At 44.5% G+C, this 18717-nt stretch overlaps 1 protein-coding gene across 3 annotated transcripts in view; it reads right to left on the reverse strand.

The window, feature by feature from the left end:
* AFG2A (AAA ATPase AFG2A) overlaps positions 1–18717 on the reverse strand; it is a 407538-nt gene that overhangs the window by 386755 nt on the left and 2066 nt on the right. For all 3 annotated transcript variants that reach the window (XM_083174281.1, XM_083174291.1, XM_083174301.1), the window contains exons 2-4: positions 15353–15477; positions 8301–8458; positions 3022–3083 (exon numbers count right to left, since the gene is read on the reverse strand). In XM_083174281.1, the coding sequence (XP_083030407.1) occupies positions 3022–3083; positions 8301–8458; positions 15353–15477 (345 nt within the window). The remainder of the gene's footprint in view (positions 1–3021; positions 3084–8300; positions 8459–15352; positions 15478–18717) is intronic.

Here is an 18717-nt window from a genome sequence, read left to right on the forward strand (position 1 = left end):
CATTACAGGTCACTATGATGAATAAAAAGGTTTGTTTGGCAATTTTCACACCAATGTTGACAAATTCACTTGGCACTCAAAGTACTGAATTACTGTATATTGTACCATGCATCCCCAGGCCTCATATGAACCATATTCTGGATACTGTAGCTGCCAGTATATAAATTCCTAGGACACGTTCCTGCTGGGAAATGTGATCTTGAGGCACTGCAATAACCGTAATGTTCTGTTTACTTAACAGGATTATAACATCATTTAATTTTGCTGCCAATTACAAAGCCCAGGGACTAATTGTGATGTGAGACCTGCAAGCAATGTACAAAAAAAGGTATTGTACTGAAAATAGCCAATATTAGAAAACAGGATGTTTTCAATGGCAAAAATCCAGAAACAAATGTTTTATATCTGCGATTAAAAACTAGATAGAGACAACTATAATTGTGTGTTTATTCTAGATATGCAGTCAGAAATTTTTAGGCCCAAAACATTTCCACAAAAGTCAAAGAAATAATAGCTCTAGTAGAACCTGTTAGTTACCTAGTGTTTTTTTTGGACTGTAACCATGATGATGAAAAACATATGTGATTTAATATGGACCAGTTACCTAAATGATGTGTTGGAAGCTGCAAAAATGGGCAAGTAGACGGAACTGAGGGGTAGATTTGTTATAGCGGAGCTTAACGCGCCACTATAAGACTTCCTGCTTCGCCTCATGAGCGAGGCGAAGCAGGAGGGGAGACGAACAAGATGCATGAACATCTTGCCCGCCAAAGCAGGGAAGCGCTAACTCCCCTCTCCGGGAATGCCTCCTTCTGCTGACAGAGCATCAGTTAACACTGATGCTCTGTCTCCTTCCCCCTGCCAGCTGGATTGGGCATGCGCGGGATCTCGTTACTCATGCGAGATCCCCAGCACAGCTCAGAGCCAGCAGCAGGGACAGTGCTGTCCCTGCTGTGGGCATAGGGTATCGCCACCTGCAGCTGTCGATAGCTGAAGGGGCAGGTTCATACATTAGGTAGGAGGCAGGCACCCAACATAAAATAACGTCCCTGCACTAAGCCTCCCGCCCCACACCGCCGCAGCGGGTATTTCCCCTGCCATAACTCACGGGGATATCGCATATTCCCCTGATCGCCACTTAATAAATCTACCTGAGTGAGTTTGTCAAGGCACAAATTGTGATGGCTAGATGACTGGGTCACAGTATGTCTAAACTGGCAAGTGTTATCGGGCGTACCTGGTATGCAGTAGTTAGTACCTACCAAATGTGGTCCAAGAAAGGTCAACTCGTGTCATGGGCACCCAAGACACACCAGTGCACTCAGGGAAGACACCTTCAGAAGTGTTGTGGAGTCAAAACAGTATATTCAATGATTTTTGCTCACTGTGACAGCTCCCAGGGTCAGTATATTACTGACCCCCTGCACATGCCGTTTCCCCTTCGCTAGGTTTTTGCAGCAGCAGGGAAACAACGTGTGCGGCTGCTAAAACAGCGAGGCTCAGGGCTAAATGCAGCGGGCTCCCTGCATTAGCCGCGAGCCTCTCTTTTTGGGGGAATCCTCGCTGTCCTCTGACAGCGGGGATTCCCCCGGAACGTAGAATATGGTGAGCGGCCGGCGCGTGGGGTTAAACGGCGAGGGGCTTTTTTTCCTACGATCCACATTGTTTAACCCCCTCGCTTGCCGCATTGCATACGGACCTAAGCCTTAATGGGTCAGAGTGTTTGGGGGCATGAGGGTAACCTACACAGTTTTCCATTCAGACATGAAAAACTTTTGAAAGACTATTGCCCCTTTCAGACCGCACTTAAAAACCGGTATTTTTCCGATTTTTAACCGTTTTAAAATGGTAATCTGTGCGGTCTGAAAGGTGCACAACCACTTTACCATTTTAAAAAAGCAGGTTTTTTTTTGGCATCAAAATCGGGTCTGAAACGGTATTTGTGACCCAGTGCAGTGAATATTTAATGAGTGCTCATTAAATATTCACTGCGCTTCACCCCCGCTCCGCCCCCCCTGCACGCCGGTTAAAATCCCCCCCCCCCCCTGCCGCGCGCCGGTTAACGTCCTCCCCCCCCCCAGGGCTAACAAACCCCCCGTGCAACCGGTACCTCCTGCGACGCGTTGAGGATCCCGGCAGTATGGACGGATACATTGCACTTGTAAAAAAAAGTGTATTTTGGAAAATGGCTGCCCATAGGAAAGCCCGTTTAAAAAAACTGTCTTTCGTATGGGGGCAGCCATTTTCCGAAAGTCACTTTTCTTATAAGAAAAGTGAATTTCGGAAAATGGCTGCCCCCATACGAAAGACAGTTTTTTTAAACAGGCTTTCCTATGGGGCAGCCATTTTCCAACAGACACTTTTTTTTTACAAGTGCAATCCATCCGTCCATACTGCCGGGATCCTCAATGCGTCGCAGGAGGTACCGGCTGAACGGGGGGGGGGGTCCTTAAAAACATTGGGGGGGTCCTTTAACACATGGGGGGTTGTGTGTGTCTGTGTTAATCCGCAGGGGGGGGGGGGGGGTGGTGCCCGGTTGTGTGTGTGTGTGTTAAGGGGGGGGGGGTGCCCGGTTGTGTGTGTGTGTTTGATGGGGGGGGGGGGGGGGGCACTGAAGACCGCACTGGTTTTGACTCTGTTTTTGGAAAGCTTCCAAAAACGGGTCTGCCAGTGTCAAAAAGACGCCACTTAAACGGTAATATACCGTGCAGTGTGAAAGGGGTTTTACCTGGCAGACCCGTTTTTGGAAACGTTTTCAAATACAGGGTCAAAGCCAGTTATGCGGTCTGAAAGCAGCATATGAAAGTGTTTATCCATACAAGCAGATACAGAAGATCCTAAGCAATGGAAGAATTCAGGAAAAGAGGGATTAGAACCAGGTGGATGGTTTGCTGAAGAACGTAACATGATGGACTTTTTAGTTTAACCTTTTTAGTCAACAAAAAGTGGAACTGTGTGTGATCACACAACATATTACACACGAAGCATGGAAAACAAGCGAAAAAAATCAAGAGCTCTTACCCATGAGCCTCAGCAGATAAGATGACAGTTCTTCAATATTGACAGTGTCAGCATCCTTCTCCCTGTGATGAATGGAAATGAGGCAACATGGTAAATAAAGGCCCCTCACATGTAACGTGCGCTGGCACGGTGTCTCACAGATGTTAATACTTAAAGTTTATCAATCTTTTTTAGGAACAAGCGTAACCCAATTTTGTATGCTATATGTACTTGTCCAGGAGGGAAACAAATACCAAGCAGCCCTGTTACAGGGAACTCGTGTTTCAGCAGAACAAATAATACAGCATAAAGGAATGAATTCAGACCACAGCAATCCCCCCTCCACATCTGGAGCCGGGTACGCACACTGCACGAAGAGGGGTATGGACACAGATATTACCCCTGCATTATCCCCTGGGGAATGGTCTATTCTTTGCAAGAAAAAAGATAGAAATGTTTTTACATTTACAGTAATGGATTTTCTGTGTGTAATATTATTGATAAAATATTTTGAAATTACATATAACTAATGGTGAATACAAACAGTGAGATTTCTTTGCTGTGTACACACGGTGAGATTCCTTTGCCATGCAATCTTTGCTAACTCTACTATTTACATACAATTCATACAATCTACATTCGACTTGCACTATGTAGTCATTGCTGCACTATTTGGCTTTTTGATTTCAGCTAAATGGGAGCGCGCATCGGCATCATATTGGGATAGAAAGCTTAAAACCATGTTCTATCTCCATTCTATGCGATACCGATACGATTTTGACTTTATAGTCAAAATTGAATGGTAAATCTTACCGTGTGAACACAGCATAAGATTTTTACAAAAACAATTGTCCCATGGTTTATGCATGGTACCTGGCAAGTGTTATTTCAGTAATAATGGCAGTTTCTTCTTACATTGCCACTGAGTGCCCCTGGTTTATTGCAACTAACATATTATACTTTAGCAGAGACAAACAAAACAGTTGTATTCACAAATATTTAAAAATAAACATATTTGAAAGAACATTTTATTTGAGGGTAGTAATAATAATAATAACAACAATAATAATTGTATTTATGCACTGTAGCGCTGTTCTCCAGCAGGACTAAAAAAGTTGCTTTAAAGACTTAAAAAATACAGAAAATAGGGCCTGATTCAGACCTGTATACTCTCAGCCTATCGAACAGGTAAGCCCCCAACCACCGAATCCCCTAACTAGCATGTGAGGGGATGTGTACTGTACTCAAACACATCCCCTCGCTGACTATCCAAAGATTTTTCTCCCCTTAATAAAAAGTAATAAAAGTCAGTCTAAACGTCATATGACATCAGCCACCCGCCCCAAGCAGGCGACGCCACGCCTGCGTTCCCATGGAACCGCCCAGTATTTGTTATGTGGATGCCCATAAAATGCTGGGTGTTCCCCTGCTCCAGCCCCCTGTCCATCCCGCCTGACCCCTCTGGAGCAAACGGCCCGGCAAGTGTGAAACTCCACGAAGCCATTAGCTCCTGGGGTTTGCACATGTGCATAAAGGCACATGAGCAAAACCCCAAACATCGGGGAAGGGGCCGAATTCAGCCCGTTACGAGTTGGTCTGAATCAGCCCCATAGTACAAAGTGCATAGAATCACAGAAAGTAGAAAACCACACATAAAAAAAAAAAAAAAAAAAAAACCTAGCGAACACAATAACCCTAATGCTTGATTGGTGCAGTCATTATGGGTGCTATTTCCACGGCTAATATATTGCACCCATGAAAGGTACCAGGAGAGGCAGCCATCTTGGGCACAATACCCAAGATAACCCTGGGTTATAACCCTAAATTTAGGTATAGGGTCCTAACATAACCCCCAGGACCATGTACAGTATATTGGAAAAAGGTTGAAATTAGATTTTAATGTTTTTAGGGTGTCTATGTCGACATAGGTTGACATGGACACTGCCTAAGTGTACCTAGTCCCCTTGCATGGTTCGCTGTGTTTGCCATGCTTCGGGCTCGGCACACTATGTTATACTCCCTCTATGCCCTAGTGCAGGCATTCCCAACCACGGTCCCTCTATGCCCTTGTGCAGGTTATGTAGATATCCAGGCTTGAGCACAGGTGACTTAATTAGTATCTCAGGGATTCTGATTAAACCATCTGTGCTGAGGCCTGGATATCACTAAAACCTGCACTGTTGGTGTGCCTTGAGGACCGTGGTTGGGAATGCCTGCCCTAGTGGATGGTAGGGAATGAAATACTGCCTGTCGGCACATGTCGGCTGAAAATTTTGTAAAAAGATGCTTGTCCACCTTTTTCATGTCGACCTTTTGACATGTTGACCGTTAGACCCTGTCGACCTATTGTGTGTCAGCCTTTAAACCCTGTCGACCTAGTGACTGTCGACCATTAGTGGTCGACCATATGACTGTCTATCATGAGTCAGTCTATGATCAGTCCGGATACCTCTTTTATTATAGACTGAGGAAAGGAATAGCTGATTTGTGCAATGCTAGTATTAGACTAGGATATACAGTATAATCCCATCAAACAGCCTGGCCTATAACTGCCGCAAAACACACAAAATGGGGATATTAACCCCTTCAGTGGCAATCCCGGGGGGCGCAGGTCCAGGCCAGGCAGCCGCTGATTGACAGTGCAGCGGCGCTGCCCGGACCTGGGGAGGTAGTGGTGGGTTTACTTTAAGGGAGCGCTCCCCATAAAAAAACTCACCCAGTGGGGAGCGCTCCCAAAAAAAAAACCCACCACTGAAGGGGTTAAGATGCATCTGGCTGAGGCCTGAGTACAGTTTCTCATAGTTCTACAGACATGGGCACCCTATTTTGATGTTGGTAGAGGTAAAAAAAAAAAAATCGAAACCAGTGAGATCATTAAAAAAATACCAGCGTTTATGATATAATTAGATTAATATGTTGATCTTGTGAGAGGTAGTGAGCACTGTCTATATCTGTACACATCAGACATCTGGATGCTGAAAGACTTGCTATTGTGGTGATATAAAAAATTTACCACAGTCACCAAAATAAAAAGTAATGAAATGGAAGACATAATTGAATAATGCCTCTCTCCCAATCACACACGTAAGGTAGCCACTACTGTATTAATAACAAATACTTGGAACTTTTACATTTACCTTTATAGCATACTTGCCTACCTGACCCTCTCCATGAGGGAGAAAATGCTCTGCTCCTGGACTTTGCTGGTAATGTATGGTTGCCATCACCTGTGGGGAGCCAGGTAAAGGTGTTTCACCACAGGGGATGGCAATCATACATTACCTGGGAAGTCCAGAAACAGAGCATTTTCTGCCGCATGGAGAGGGTCAGGTAGGCAAGTATGCTTTATAGTCAAGTACCAAACTGTCAAAACAGTCTGTTACAGAGTCAAAAGTAAAAAATATTTCACACAAAATATTTGTGTAATATATAAAAATTATTACATAAAAAAACTATAGAAAATATTGTACGTACATTGATATTTGCACAGCGAAAAAGGGTCACTGCTTTGTAAAGTAAACAATGTAAAACTGGAAAGTACTGCTATTATTCCACTAGATGGTGATACAGGCCTGCAAATAATCTTCTAAAATACATTGAAAATTTAAAGTAGTCACTCTGATCAGCCATGAAAGTGGTTTCTCATGATATACCAAACTCCTATAGGTTTTTTATCAAATTTATTTCCAGATGTTCATTAAATAAAATCAAAATATGCCTTTTAAATCAGCAAGCAATTATTTAACCTAAGCCAAAAAGAGTACATGTATTATTTGTTGTGAAGGAGTAATTCATAAAATGAACTGTGGGGATAATTCACAACTGGTTGTATTGGTGTGTGCAGGATGGGTCCTTCGATTGCATTGTAGATTTGTGAATGCCTCTCACCCATGACCAGGTCACCCCCATTTTCCACGAGTGACCTGCACCACAAGGCCTCGCAACCTGAGAGAAGTTAGACTAAAGCTGGCCATACAGATTCAGATTTATTGTCAGATCTGACCGGTTGGAACAAAAACCTGGTAATGGATGAGAGCAAATGACAGTTGAACATTTGCTTCAAAAAGATGGAAAACTGCCAAAATGGTCATTGAGATATTACCAGGTTTTTGTTCCAACCAGCCAGATCTGACAATCAATCTGTAGATGTATGGCCAGCTTTACTCAGGTTGCAGTAGCAGAGGAGCATGGTTCCTCTAGAACCACAATCGCAAATACAGGCAGGAGGTGGCGCATTGCTGTGAGCAGCTTATTATGTGCGGTCCTTACTGAATCAGATACTCTATACAGTTCTGTAACTGGACATTTCTGTGCAATCTCACAGAGCTATGGGGGCACACAACAGATATCATGGGATAACAGCATAGAAAGTTAATGAGAGACAAATGTAGTTTACATTACAGTTTATAGGTAGGTTATTAATGCATATTACATGCAATAGATCCATAATGACAGCAATGTAGATGTAAACAGTGCGGTATCCAGTCCCTGGGCTGACAATGTCTAGATTGACAACTCATTTTTGACAGTGACTAGTTGGACACCTAAGAATGGTCGACATACCCTAAGTGGACAGTGACAGGTCAACACATGCTAAAAATCACTATGTACATGGTCGACACAAGTTTTTTTTTAAACTGACTTAAACCAGCCCACCAACATCATCAAAGGGGGCGGGCCAGCCTGCCACATCACCAAAGTGGGCGGGCCAGGCCCCGACAGAAGTAACTGCCGTGGAAGCGCCGTGCTTCAATATGGGCTCTGGGCTTCCCAGTGAGCATTGGCAGCAGGGCGTTGCTAGAGGGGCAGAGCGCATTTTGCCTTTTAAAAATCAGGCAGGGCACAGCGCCCCGCTTAAACAGCCTAGCGGGAACACTATGTATTCATATAATCCCACAAATGCCAGATAGATGATTATAGGATCCAGAGTCGAAATTACAAATAATGATATTTGTTTGCTTTTTCAGTAATGCATTTCCATCCCAACAGGGAATATATCGGGGCTCACCTATTCAACGCTGCCACTAATGACAGCATTGCACGGTGTCAGAACCGACTTTTAAAAAGATCTGTTTTGTTGTAAACTGCCGTGGATTGTCGAATTCAGACATTCCTCTGTCTTTCCAACACTCAACAGCCAGAACATTGAATTCTGGTTGTCGTGTTACCGTCGGAAGAAATGAAAACGGCCCAGAAATCCGACTGTTAGAATCCCAAATTGAATGCCCCCCCTTAATGTTCAGGCATTTCTGTTCTATAATCCAATGTAGAATTAATAAAGACTAATAGTAATGACATACCTGAGTGTGACTTGTAGTTCTTCTGCTTGTAACACAGATCCCGTCAGAGGCTGAACATGAACTAACTCACCAGGCTTCACTTTGAGGTTTTTCTGAGCTGTCAAACTTATACCGACCTTCCCAGAAGGGAAACTACTGACAGGCCACGCAGTGCACACCTGGGGAGAGTGTGGAACATAGAACTATGACATACCAATAACAACAAGAGACTTATAACACGAGAAACAACACCTGCTAAATATATACTAGTCATCTACACAATGCAGACAGCCAACTATAATACTGCATGGGGGAAAATCACTGAAAATGCCTATATTACAATGGAAGCTCTTATGACCAGGGACCTATTCCCTCATATGCTTTTCCTTCCTTCAGTCCTAACCTAAATCTAATTCTCTCTGCACATGTATATATCTGCCCCCCTGCAGTGCACATGGTTTTGTCCATTTGAGAAGGAATTTGCCTCTAAGAGTAAACTAGAATAAGGCCCTCATTTTTAGGTTGAGTCTCCGTATCTAAAATGCTTCAGACCAGCAGTAGTTTGCATATCACATTTTTTTTTTTTCGTATTTTGGAAAATTTGCATGCCACAATGAGATATCCTGGGGATAGGACCCAAGTCTAACAAGGAAAAGGGGATTTTTGTAAGAACTTACCGTTCAAACCCCTTTCTCTGAGTCCAGTCCGGTGACACAGCTAACCTTGGGATGTAGAGGGGTCCGCCAGGAGCCAGGCACCTATGCTTCAATCTTTGGGAGCAGGCTTCTCCCTCTGCATCCCATCATGCTTCAGTTCAACTTCAAGAGCACACTAGGATACATAACTCAGAACAATGCCTGAACATTTTTTTTTTTTATGTAGCATAACATAACATAACCATAACATGGTAACACATGAACGGTACACTTAACTGAGCGTAAGGGAGGGATCGCTGTGTCACCGGACTGGACTCAGAGAAAGGGGTTCGAACGGTAAGTTCTTACAAAAATCCCCTTTTCTCTTTCGTCCAGTCCGGTGACACAGCTAACCTTGGGACGTTCACGAGCCGGTCCTTTGGGAGGGTACGCTCAGACCAACAGTTTTCATCACTGCCCGTCCGAATGAAGCGTCCTCCGACGCGAACTCATGAAACCTGTAAAATTTGGTAAAGGTATGAACAGAGGACCAGGTGGCAGCCCTACACAACTGCTCCGCCGTAGCCCCATGGCGCACCGCCCAGGAGGAAGCAACCGACCTGGTAGTATGTGCATTAATTCGAGACGGGACTGGTCGACCTGCTTTACAGTAGGCAAAGGCAATGGTAGATCTCAACCAGCGAGCGATGGTCTGCTTAGAAGCAGGCCACCCAATCTTATGCACATCATATAGCACCAAGAGTAAATCCGATTTCCGAATGTCCTTTACCCTTTCAATGTATATTCGCAAGGCGCGAACAACATCCAATCTCTTCATTTTGTCCCTATTTTTTACCCCTTCTGGGGGAGAAAACACTGGAAGTACAATGTCTTGATTCAGATGAAAAGATGACACTACCTTAAGTAGAAATTTTGGGACTGTACGCATCACAGCCCTGTCATCATGAAAAATTAAAAACGGTGATTTGCACGACAAAGCACCCAACTCAGACACTCGTCTGGCTGATGCAATAGCCAACAAAAAGGTAAGTTTCCACGTCACATACTTTAACTCCGCTGATCTTAGCGGTTCAAAAGGAGGATTCTGCAATATGGATAGAACCAAAGACAAATCCCAAGGCGCCACCGGCTGCTTGTAAGGTGGTTTAAGTCTAGCAACCCCTTGTAAGAACGTTTGAATCTCAGGTAACAAAGCTACCCTTTTTTGAAAAAATATGGATAAAGCCGACAGCTGCACCTTTAAGGACTGCAAGCTAAGGCCTGATGAAAAACCATCCTGCAAAAAATTCAAAAGCCTGGACAATTTGAATCTGGATGTGTGAAGTTTCTGTCTCTCACACCATCTAATGTAAATCTTCCAGACCCGATGGTAATTGGCCGCAGACACCGGCTTGCGGGCACTCAGCATGGTCTGAATGACCTCCTCAGAAAACCCCTTTTTTCTCAATAAGGAGGTTTCATAAGCCACGCCGTCAAATTGAGAAGAGCTGGGTCCTTGTGAAGAAAAGGTCCTTGTCGCAACAGGTCCTGCCAAAGAGGAAGTTTCCAGGACTCTTTCGACAACCTCAGTACAGTGGAGTACCAAGACCTCCTGGGCCAGTCCGGAGCAATTAGAATTGCCCGCACTTCCTGGCTCTTTATTTTCCTCAACACTCTCGGCAACATGGGAAATGGAGGGAAGATGTACACCATCTGGAAGTCCCACGGAACTGTCATGGCGTTCACTGCCCAAGCAGTAGGATCCCTTACCCGGGAACAAAATCTCTGAACCTGACGGTTCAATCTCGTTGCCATCAGGTCTATGTCTGGGAGACCCCAACGACTCACAATTTCCTGAAAGACTTCCTGATGAAGAGACCACTCCCCTTCCTGAAGGGACTCCCTGCTGAGGAAATCCGCTTCCACATTCTTTATTCCTGGTATAAATATTGCTGACAATGCTGGTACATTGATCTCCGCCCAACTGAAGATCTTGGAGACCTCGGCCATCGCCATCCTGCTGCGAGTCCCGCCCTGATGGTTTAAATAGGCCACTGTTGTCGCATTGTCCGACTGTATTTTCAGTGGAGACCCTTTCAGAAAAGTCTCCGCCTGTAGTAAGGCATTCAGTACTGCCCTTAGCTCTAATATGTTTATGGGCAGTTTTGACTCTTCTACTGACCAAAGGCCCTGTAACCTTAGATGAAGAGCTACTGCCCCCCCAGCCCTTCAGACTGGCGTCGGTCGTTATGACCAGCCAATCCCAAGACCTGAGAGATCTTCCCAGCTGTAAATTTTCCACATCCGTCCACCACAAGAGGGACCTCCTGGACTCCACGGATAGATAGAATCTCCAGTTTCATCCTCTTGGCATTTCCTGACCAACAAGCTAGGATGTTCCACTGAAAAATTCTGGAATGGAATCTGGCAAACTGCAGAGTGTCGAAGGTTGCCACCATCTTTCCGAGTAATCTCACTCCCTGCCACACCAACGGTGCCGGGGTTTGTAGAATCTCCAATACCATCAGTCGAATCTCCACTGCTTTGGACTCTGGGAGAAAAACCCTGTGAAGATAAGTGTCTATGATCACCCCCAAAAACTTCAAGCTTTGCGTTGGTGTCAAATGGGATTTGGGTAGATTTTAAATCCAACCCTGACTTTTCAAAAACTGAGTCGCTACCTCCAGTGGGCCTTTAATCTCTCTGCCGATTCTGCTTTGAACAGCAGATCGTCCAGGAAAGGGATAACAATTATTCCCTGCAATCTGAGAGCTGCAGCCATAGTGGACATCCCTTTGGTGAAAACTCTCGGGGCCGTGGCTAGTCCAAACGGGAGTGCCTGGAATTGCCAATGCCTTCCCCCTATTGCAAAACGGAGTAAGGACTGGAAATCTTTGTGGATGGGAACATGGAGATAAGCATCCTGAATGTCCACTGACGCTAAGAACTCCCCTGGTTCTATGCTCCGCAGTACTGACCGCAGAGATTCCATGCGGAAGTGATCCACCCAGAGATGAGCATTCAAAGATTTTAAATTTAGAATGTGCCTGAAAGACCCGTCTGGTTTTGGAACTAAAAAGAGTATTGAGTAGAACCCTTTCCTTCTTTCCCCTCGAGAACCCCCTTCTCCTCGAGCGATAAGGCTGCTGCCATGAGAGAAGATCTGAGAGACGCTGTTCTTGGTAAGGGTGTTGGAAAAAAACTGTGAGGGAATGGACCCCTGAGCTTTATCTGATAACCCCCTGAAACAATGGAAAGTACCCACGGATCTTCCGTGGCTACCCTCCAACTGCCCTGAAATTGCAGGAGGCGACCCCCTACTCTGGTTCCAGAACAGGGAGTCTCCGCCCCGTCATGCAGAGTGTTTGTCCTCCCCCTTGGCAGCATGTTTCTTATTAAAGGCGCCAAATTTGGACTTAGAAGCCCTGCCTCTGCTGGCTTGGAATCTTCCCCGGCCTGACTGACCTCTGCCAGATGCTCCCCCCCGAAAGGCGGGACGAAAGCACTGCTTGAACACTCCAAACTTTGAGCCAGCTGATTTAGAGGTAGTGGGGAGAAAAGTGCTTTTACCCCCAGTAGCCTGCTTGATGATCTCATCCAATTCTGAGCCAAACAACAGGGATATTTAAAAGGGATATTTTCCAGACTTCTTGGACTCACTATCTGCGTCCCAGGCCTTTAGCCAGAGAGCTCTCCTAGCAGTAACAGACGTGACTGAGACTTTAGACGCCATCTTGGCGCCCTCCTCACTAGCCTCACAAATATATTCTGCAGCACACTTTAACTTTTCAACCATAGAAAAAGCCTCTGCATCATGCTGGAGATGATTCCCCAATGTCTCCGCCCACTTGATCATGGCTTTTGCCACCCAAGCCGAAGCAATGATGGGCCTCATGGTGAAACCTACTCCTTCAAAAACTGCCTTCAGACAGCCTTCAACTTTTTTGTCCACTGGATCTGTAAAGGCCGCGCCACCCTGCACTGGTAACGCCGTGGCCTTAGACAATCTGGCAACAGAAGAATCCACCAACGGGACTTTCTCCCATACCTTAACATGATCCTCCGGCATGGGGTACAAGTTAGCATATCTCTTAGCCATTAACAATCTCTTCTCCGAAGCCTTGCCAGCCTCGCCTAATAAAGCCACCATGCCTTTATCTGAAGGAAAGGAAACCGGTTCCTTACGACTTCGCTTAAACACACACTGTGTAGCAGACTTTTCCTCCACAGGTAAATCCAAAGCCTGTTTCACAGCTAAAATGAGATCTTCAACACCAGAGGCTGAGGAATCTGCTTCCTCCCCCTGAGACCAATATAAATCATCCTCATCCACTCCATCATCATCGTCAGTAGTCGCTGGAGGTACCATAGGAGACCCCTGTCTGAGCATAACTTCATCAGAAACCTTTGTGAATTGCTCTAAAAGAGAAGACATTTTATGTACCCCTTGCGATGTGTCCTGCATAGCCTGCAGTAAAATAGGGTCTCCCTGTGAGAGGGGAAGTGATCCCTGAGATGAGGGAATAGGACCTGGTGATCCAACTAAAGATCCCTTTTGCCTATTTAAAGCCTCTGTTAAAGCCTTAACAGACTGTCCCAAAGCCACAGCCCAGGCTGGCTCAGCTCCTCCGGGACTTAGGGTGCGTGACCCACAGGGCACAGCTTCACAGGAAGGGCACAATTCCCCCTGGTCCAACTGTTCAGCCGATAAATTAACATTACATTTCTTGCAATGATAAAACATCTCAAGCGCTCCCTCCCCAGCAACAGAACTGCACTCGTCCGCCATGTTATCAATAGAATATCAAACACTACTTAACGTTCAGGCAAAGTCACAGAGTAATGCACCAAGTGTACTTATCTGTGTTCTTGTTGCCAGCGATTCAGCGGGGGAAGCGTTATCCAGAGAGACTTCTGAGCAGGCTCTGTCTTTTTCAGCTCCGCAGCAAGCACAGAATAATGGCGCCAGGAATTAGAGGAAGAGACCAAGTCTTCCTTACAGTGAGGGGAGCTGCCGCTTTTGGCGCCAAACCCACACACACAGGCGCTCCCACCGCGTCTCTCTCTACTCCAGTAACTCCCCCTCCAGGGACCACTTGGAGTTGCCCAGAAACGCTGGGCATCCTGTAAGAAGCTTCAACTCCCCTGGGGGGATTTCAGCTTCCAAACCGGTAAAGATGGCGGCCGCCATCGCTGGAGGACCCTTCCCCAAGATCCCCTTCTAACAAGGCGCTGGATGGGGTCCCCCGTGGCCCAGGACAAGTCTCCGTCTGAGCGGAGCTCAGCGCTGTGCAGAGCGCACATTCTGTGTGAATGTACATCACTGCACACAGGACACTGACAGGACGCGCTTCTGTCAGCGTCCTGTTGCGCTCTCAGCATGCACTGACTTCAACAGAAGTCGCATGCTGGCAAACCTGCATCTAAGCTAATGTTAATAAAATAATAAAAGCCTAGTCTAACTAAAAAACCAAAGAAAACCAGTGTGGCTGCAGCGCAGCCACTCAGCATTGCACCCACTCCTGTGGGCACCTAAACGAAACTGAAGCATGATGGGATGCAGAAGGGAGGAGCCTGCTCCCAAAGATTGAAGCATAGGTGCCTGGCTCCTGGCGGACCCCTCTACATCCCAAGGTTAGCTATGTCACCGGACTGGACGAAAGAGAAATGCATTTATGTTTCATACACATCTTATAGACATATCTTAAAGATAATTTTATAAACCGTGTTAAATAATTGTGTACATTAAACCGTCAGAAAGCAAAGCTAACTCAGTTGTGCTGAAAAAAAAATCCATGTTTTGGAACTATGCATGTGGAAAACTCAACCTGTACATTCAATTATATTATATTTGTCCTAAAAATAAACATATATATGGAGGGTTCAGCCTGTGCCTATAGTTTCCTCAACGAAAGATCCTCCACTGTGATAACAGAGGTTTATGTGATACTACAGAGTATGCTACAGTCCAGGGGAGGAAAAGGCTGTTTGCCTGCTAGAACTTTTTTGGAAGATTTAATAAACCCGTATGACCTCCACAGATTATTTAATAGTATGGAGCAGAAAAGCAGAGCTAGAACCTTAATTTGATGTGTAAAAATGTGTTCTGTACTAGTGTAATCACAGAAAATCACAGAAGAGTCTAGCTAACATTTACATGATACATTCTAGAAAGGGAGAGCTAGAATCAGATTGATTGTTACAGTAACAAGTGAAGCAGAGTTATCCATCAAAACGGTCACAGCCAATGGCTGATGGCTGGCACCCGTCGTTGAAAAATCATTGATAGTTTAGCCAGCAATGGTTTGTAGCCACACATGCTCAAAGGGAAGTAGACACATTTGCACACGCACTAAGGACAACATGCCATTGTGCCCCTGCCATCATGGGTAAATGCATGGACACGCATGGACAACCCTAGAGTCATTTCATTTATACCTCTTGTCTTCCATCTGTGCTGGTAAGTAGAGCAGGACGCCCAATACACAGACCAGCTGATTTCATACTGTTCAGTCCGAGCTGTAGGAAAAAGCCTCTGTAAGCCTTCGGTACCTTGTCTTCCACTAGAAGGGAAAAGAAAAATAGCTGTAATAATTATGTGACATAGGGAAAGCTGAGCTCTACCTATACTAGCCCTGTCTCTTCCACACAGAGAAGCAGATGTTCTATGGGCTGAAGTGGGAACCAGTACATAATATACAGTATATTGGTCAGGCTGCGTGTCAGCAATGTCACTAGTTCCCAGTATCACAGCCACACAGTTTACACCCAATTAATGGCTGTTTGAGTGGTCAATTTTTACATATAAAGTATTTCCTTGTAATTAGATATATACCAGCTTTTCTCAATAATAAGTAACCATGTCATTACCCCATTATTGTATGCAGGATACATAAGTGATATATTAATGACATTTGTGTAACCCAGGCATGACCAAACTATGGTCGTCCAGCTGTTGTTAAACTACAAGTCCCATCACGCCTTGCCACAGTTTTGCTATTAGGGAATGCTAAAACAATGGCAAGGTATGCTGGGATGTGTAGTTTCACAACAGCTGGAGGGCCACGGTTGGGCATGCCTGGTGTAACCATTTCTAGTGCACCCCCCTCTGACATTTGTATTTTCCATATCTGTTTAGAAAAATATGATATCTGCCTCCCTCAGAGGCTGAAGGACAAAACTTGAAGGACAATTCTATCTCTGAATATCAGTACTGTAGTACGTGCCCAAACACTGTGGGGTAAATTTACTAAGATGGTAGATCTACTGAAGATGGGATGTTGCTATAGGCAACCAATCAGATTCTACGTCTCATTTATCACCTTCTAAAAGATGACAGTATCTGATTGGTCACCCATAGCAAATTCTAATCTTTAATAGAACTCCCATCTTCCTAAATTTACCCGTGTCTCTGTTTTGGTCTTATAATTTGACCCATGGAAATATAACACACTGTTTCTTATGGACTAGAAACCCAGCTTAATATCATACCATGTTTGTTTTCTATGCAATAGATTTAATGTAAGCCACTTGTTTAACAGAGAAATGCCCTTTTAAAGCAACTTAGGTCTAATACAGTGATATAAGAGTGCAATGTGTATTATCAGTAAGAACATTGCTTTATGCTAGAACTGTATTAAATTTGGTTTATAAAATAATACTGAATATAATCAAGCCAATCAGCATGGTTTGTACTAGAGCTAGACTTAAGACTTTTTTCTTAGCATCTGAGCAATGTTTAAAAGTGTTTTTATTTTATCCTGACAAAACATTTAGGGGCAGATTCAATTAGCCACCTGGCTTAAGTTGTGTGTACACACAGGCCCTTATTCTGGTTCACTTGCAAAGGCAAATTCCTTTTAAAATGGACAAAACCATGTGCACTGAAGGGGGGGCAGATGTAACATGTGCAAAGAGAGTTAAATTTGGGTGGGGTTTTACTTCAAAGTGGAATCTATATTGCAGTGTAAAAGTAAAGCAGTCAGTATTTTTCCAGCACAGAAAAAAAACAAAACTCACCCATATCTAAATCTCTCTGTACACCTGACACCCCACCACCCCTGCAGTGCACATGGTTTTGTTCATTTGAGAAGAAAGTTGCCTTTGCGAGTGAACCAGAATAAGGGCCATGGTTCAATGTACTTTCTATTCAATCTAGAATCACGTGGCGCCATGTACACATTCAATGCCGTGCATCAAGATCGACTCAAAAGCTAGAAAAATAGACCAAATCAAACCGCGTGTACACCCTATTACTATAATTATTTCATGATCAATTAAGCAGGTAAAAGGTCTGGAGTTGATTCCAGGTGTGACATTTGCATTTGGAATCTGTTGCTGTCGACTCTCAATATAAGACAAAAAGAGCTGTCATTATCAGTGAAGCAAGCCATCACAAGGCTGAAAATTAAAACAAACCCATCTCAGAGATAGGAAAAACATTAGGTGTGGCCAAATTAAATGTTTGGAACATTCTTAAAAAGAAAGAACGCACCAGCAACACCAAAAGACCCGGAAAGACCACGGAAAACAACTGTAGTGGATGACAGAATAATTATTTGCCTGTTGAAGAAAAACCCCTTCGCAACCATTGGCCACATCAAGAACACTCTCCAGAAGGCAGATGTATATGTGTCAAAGTCAACAATCAAGAGAAGGCTTCACAAGAGTGAATATAGAGGGTTCACCACAAGATGAAAACCATTGGTGAGCCTCAAAAACAGGAAGACCAAATTAGAGTTTGTGAAACATGTAAAAGAGCCTTAACAGTTCTGGAACAACATCCTATGGACAGATGAGACAAATATCAACTTGTACCAGACTGATGGGAAGAGAGTATGGAGAAGGAAAGGAACCGCTCATGATCCAGAACATACCACCTCATCAGTGAAGCATGGTGGTGGTAGTGTCATGGCGTGGGCATATATGGCTGCTAATGGAACTGGTTCCCCTGTATTTATTGATAATGTGGCTGCTGACAAAAGCAGCAGGATCAATTCTGAAGTGTTTCGGGCAATATTATCTGCTCATATTCAGTCAAATGCTTCAGAACTCATTGGACGGCGCTTCACAGGACAATGACCCGAAGCATACTGCAAAAGCAACCAAAGAGTTTTTTAAGGCAAATAAGTGGTATGTTATGCAATGGCCAAGTCAGTAACCTGAACTGAATCTTATTGAACATTCATTTCATTAGATGAAGACAAAACTGATGGGGAAATGCCCCAAGAACAAGTAGGAACTGAAGACATTTACAGTAGAGGCCTAGTAGAGCATCACTAGGGATAAAACCCAGCATCTGGTGATGTCTCTGCTTTCCAGGCTGTACATTTGGGTATGGATCATTAGGTCTACAAGAGAATGGTTGACAAACATTTGGTCTACAACATTAGGTTGACTCGCTGCGCTCCCCATGCTACGCTCGGCACACTATTTTATTCTCCCACCACGCCCTACTGGATGGTAGGGCATGAAATACCACCTGTCGGCACACGTTAGCTCAAAAAACAGTGAAAGACCCCATGTAGCCCTTTTGACTGTCCACCTTGTCCATGTCGACCTAATGCTTGTGTCGACCTAGAACCATGTCAACCTAATAATGTTGACCAAATGCTTGTCGACCCAATGACCGTAGCCCTGTAATTGACTGCAAAGGATTTGCAACAAAGTATTAAAAAGTGAACGTTTGATTTAGGTTTGTTTGGTTTGTCCCATTACTTCTGGTCCCTTAAACAGTGGGAGGAACATATAGAAACCGTTGTAATTCCTACACCGTTCACCTGATTTGGATGTAAATACCCTCA

Source organism: Crinia signifera, chromosome 1 (genome assembly GCF_055691185.1).
Source record: "Crinia signifera chromosome 1, ASM5569118v1, whole genome shotgun sequence".
In the NCBI taxonomy this organism is placed as follows: Eukaryota; Metazoa; Chordata; class Amphibia; order Anura; family Myobatrachidae; genus Crinia; species Crinia signifera.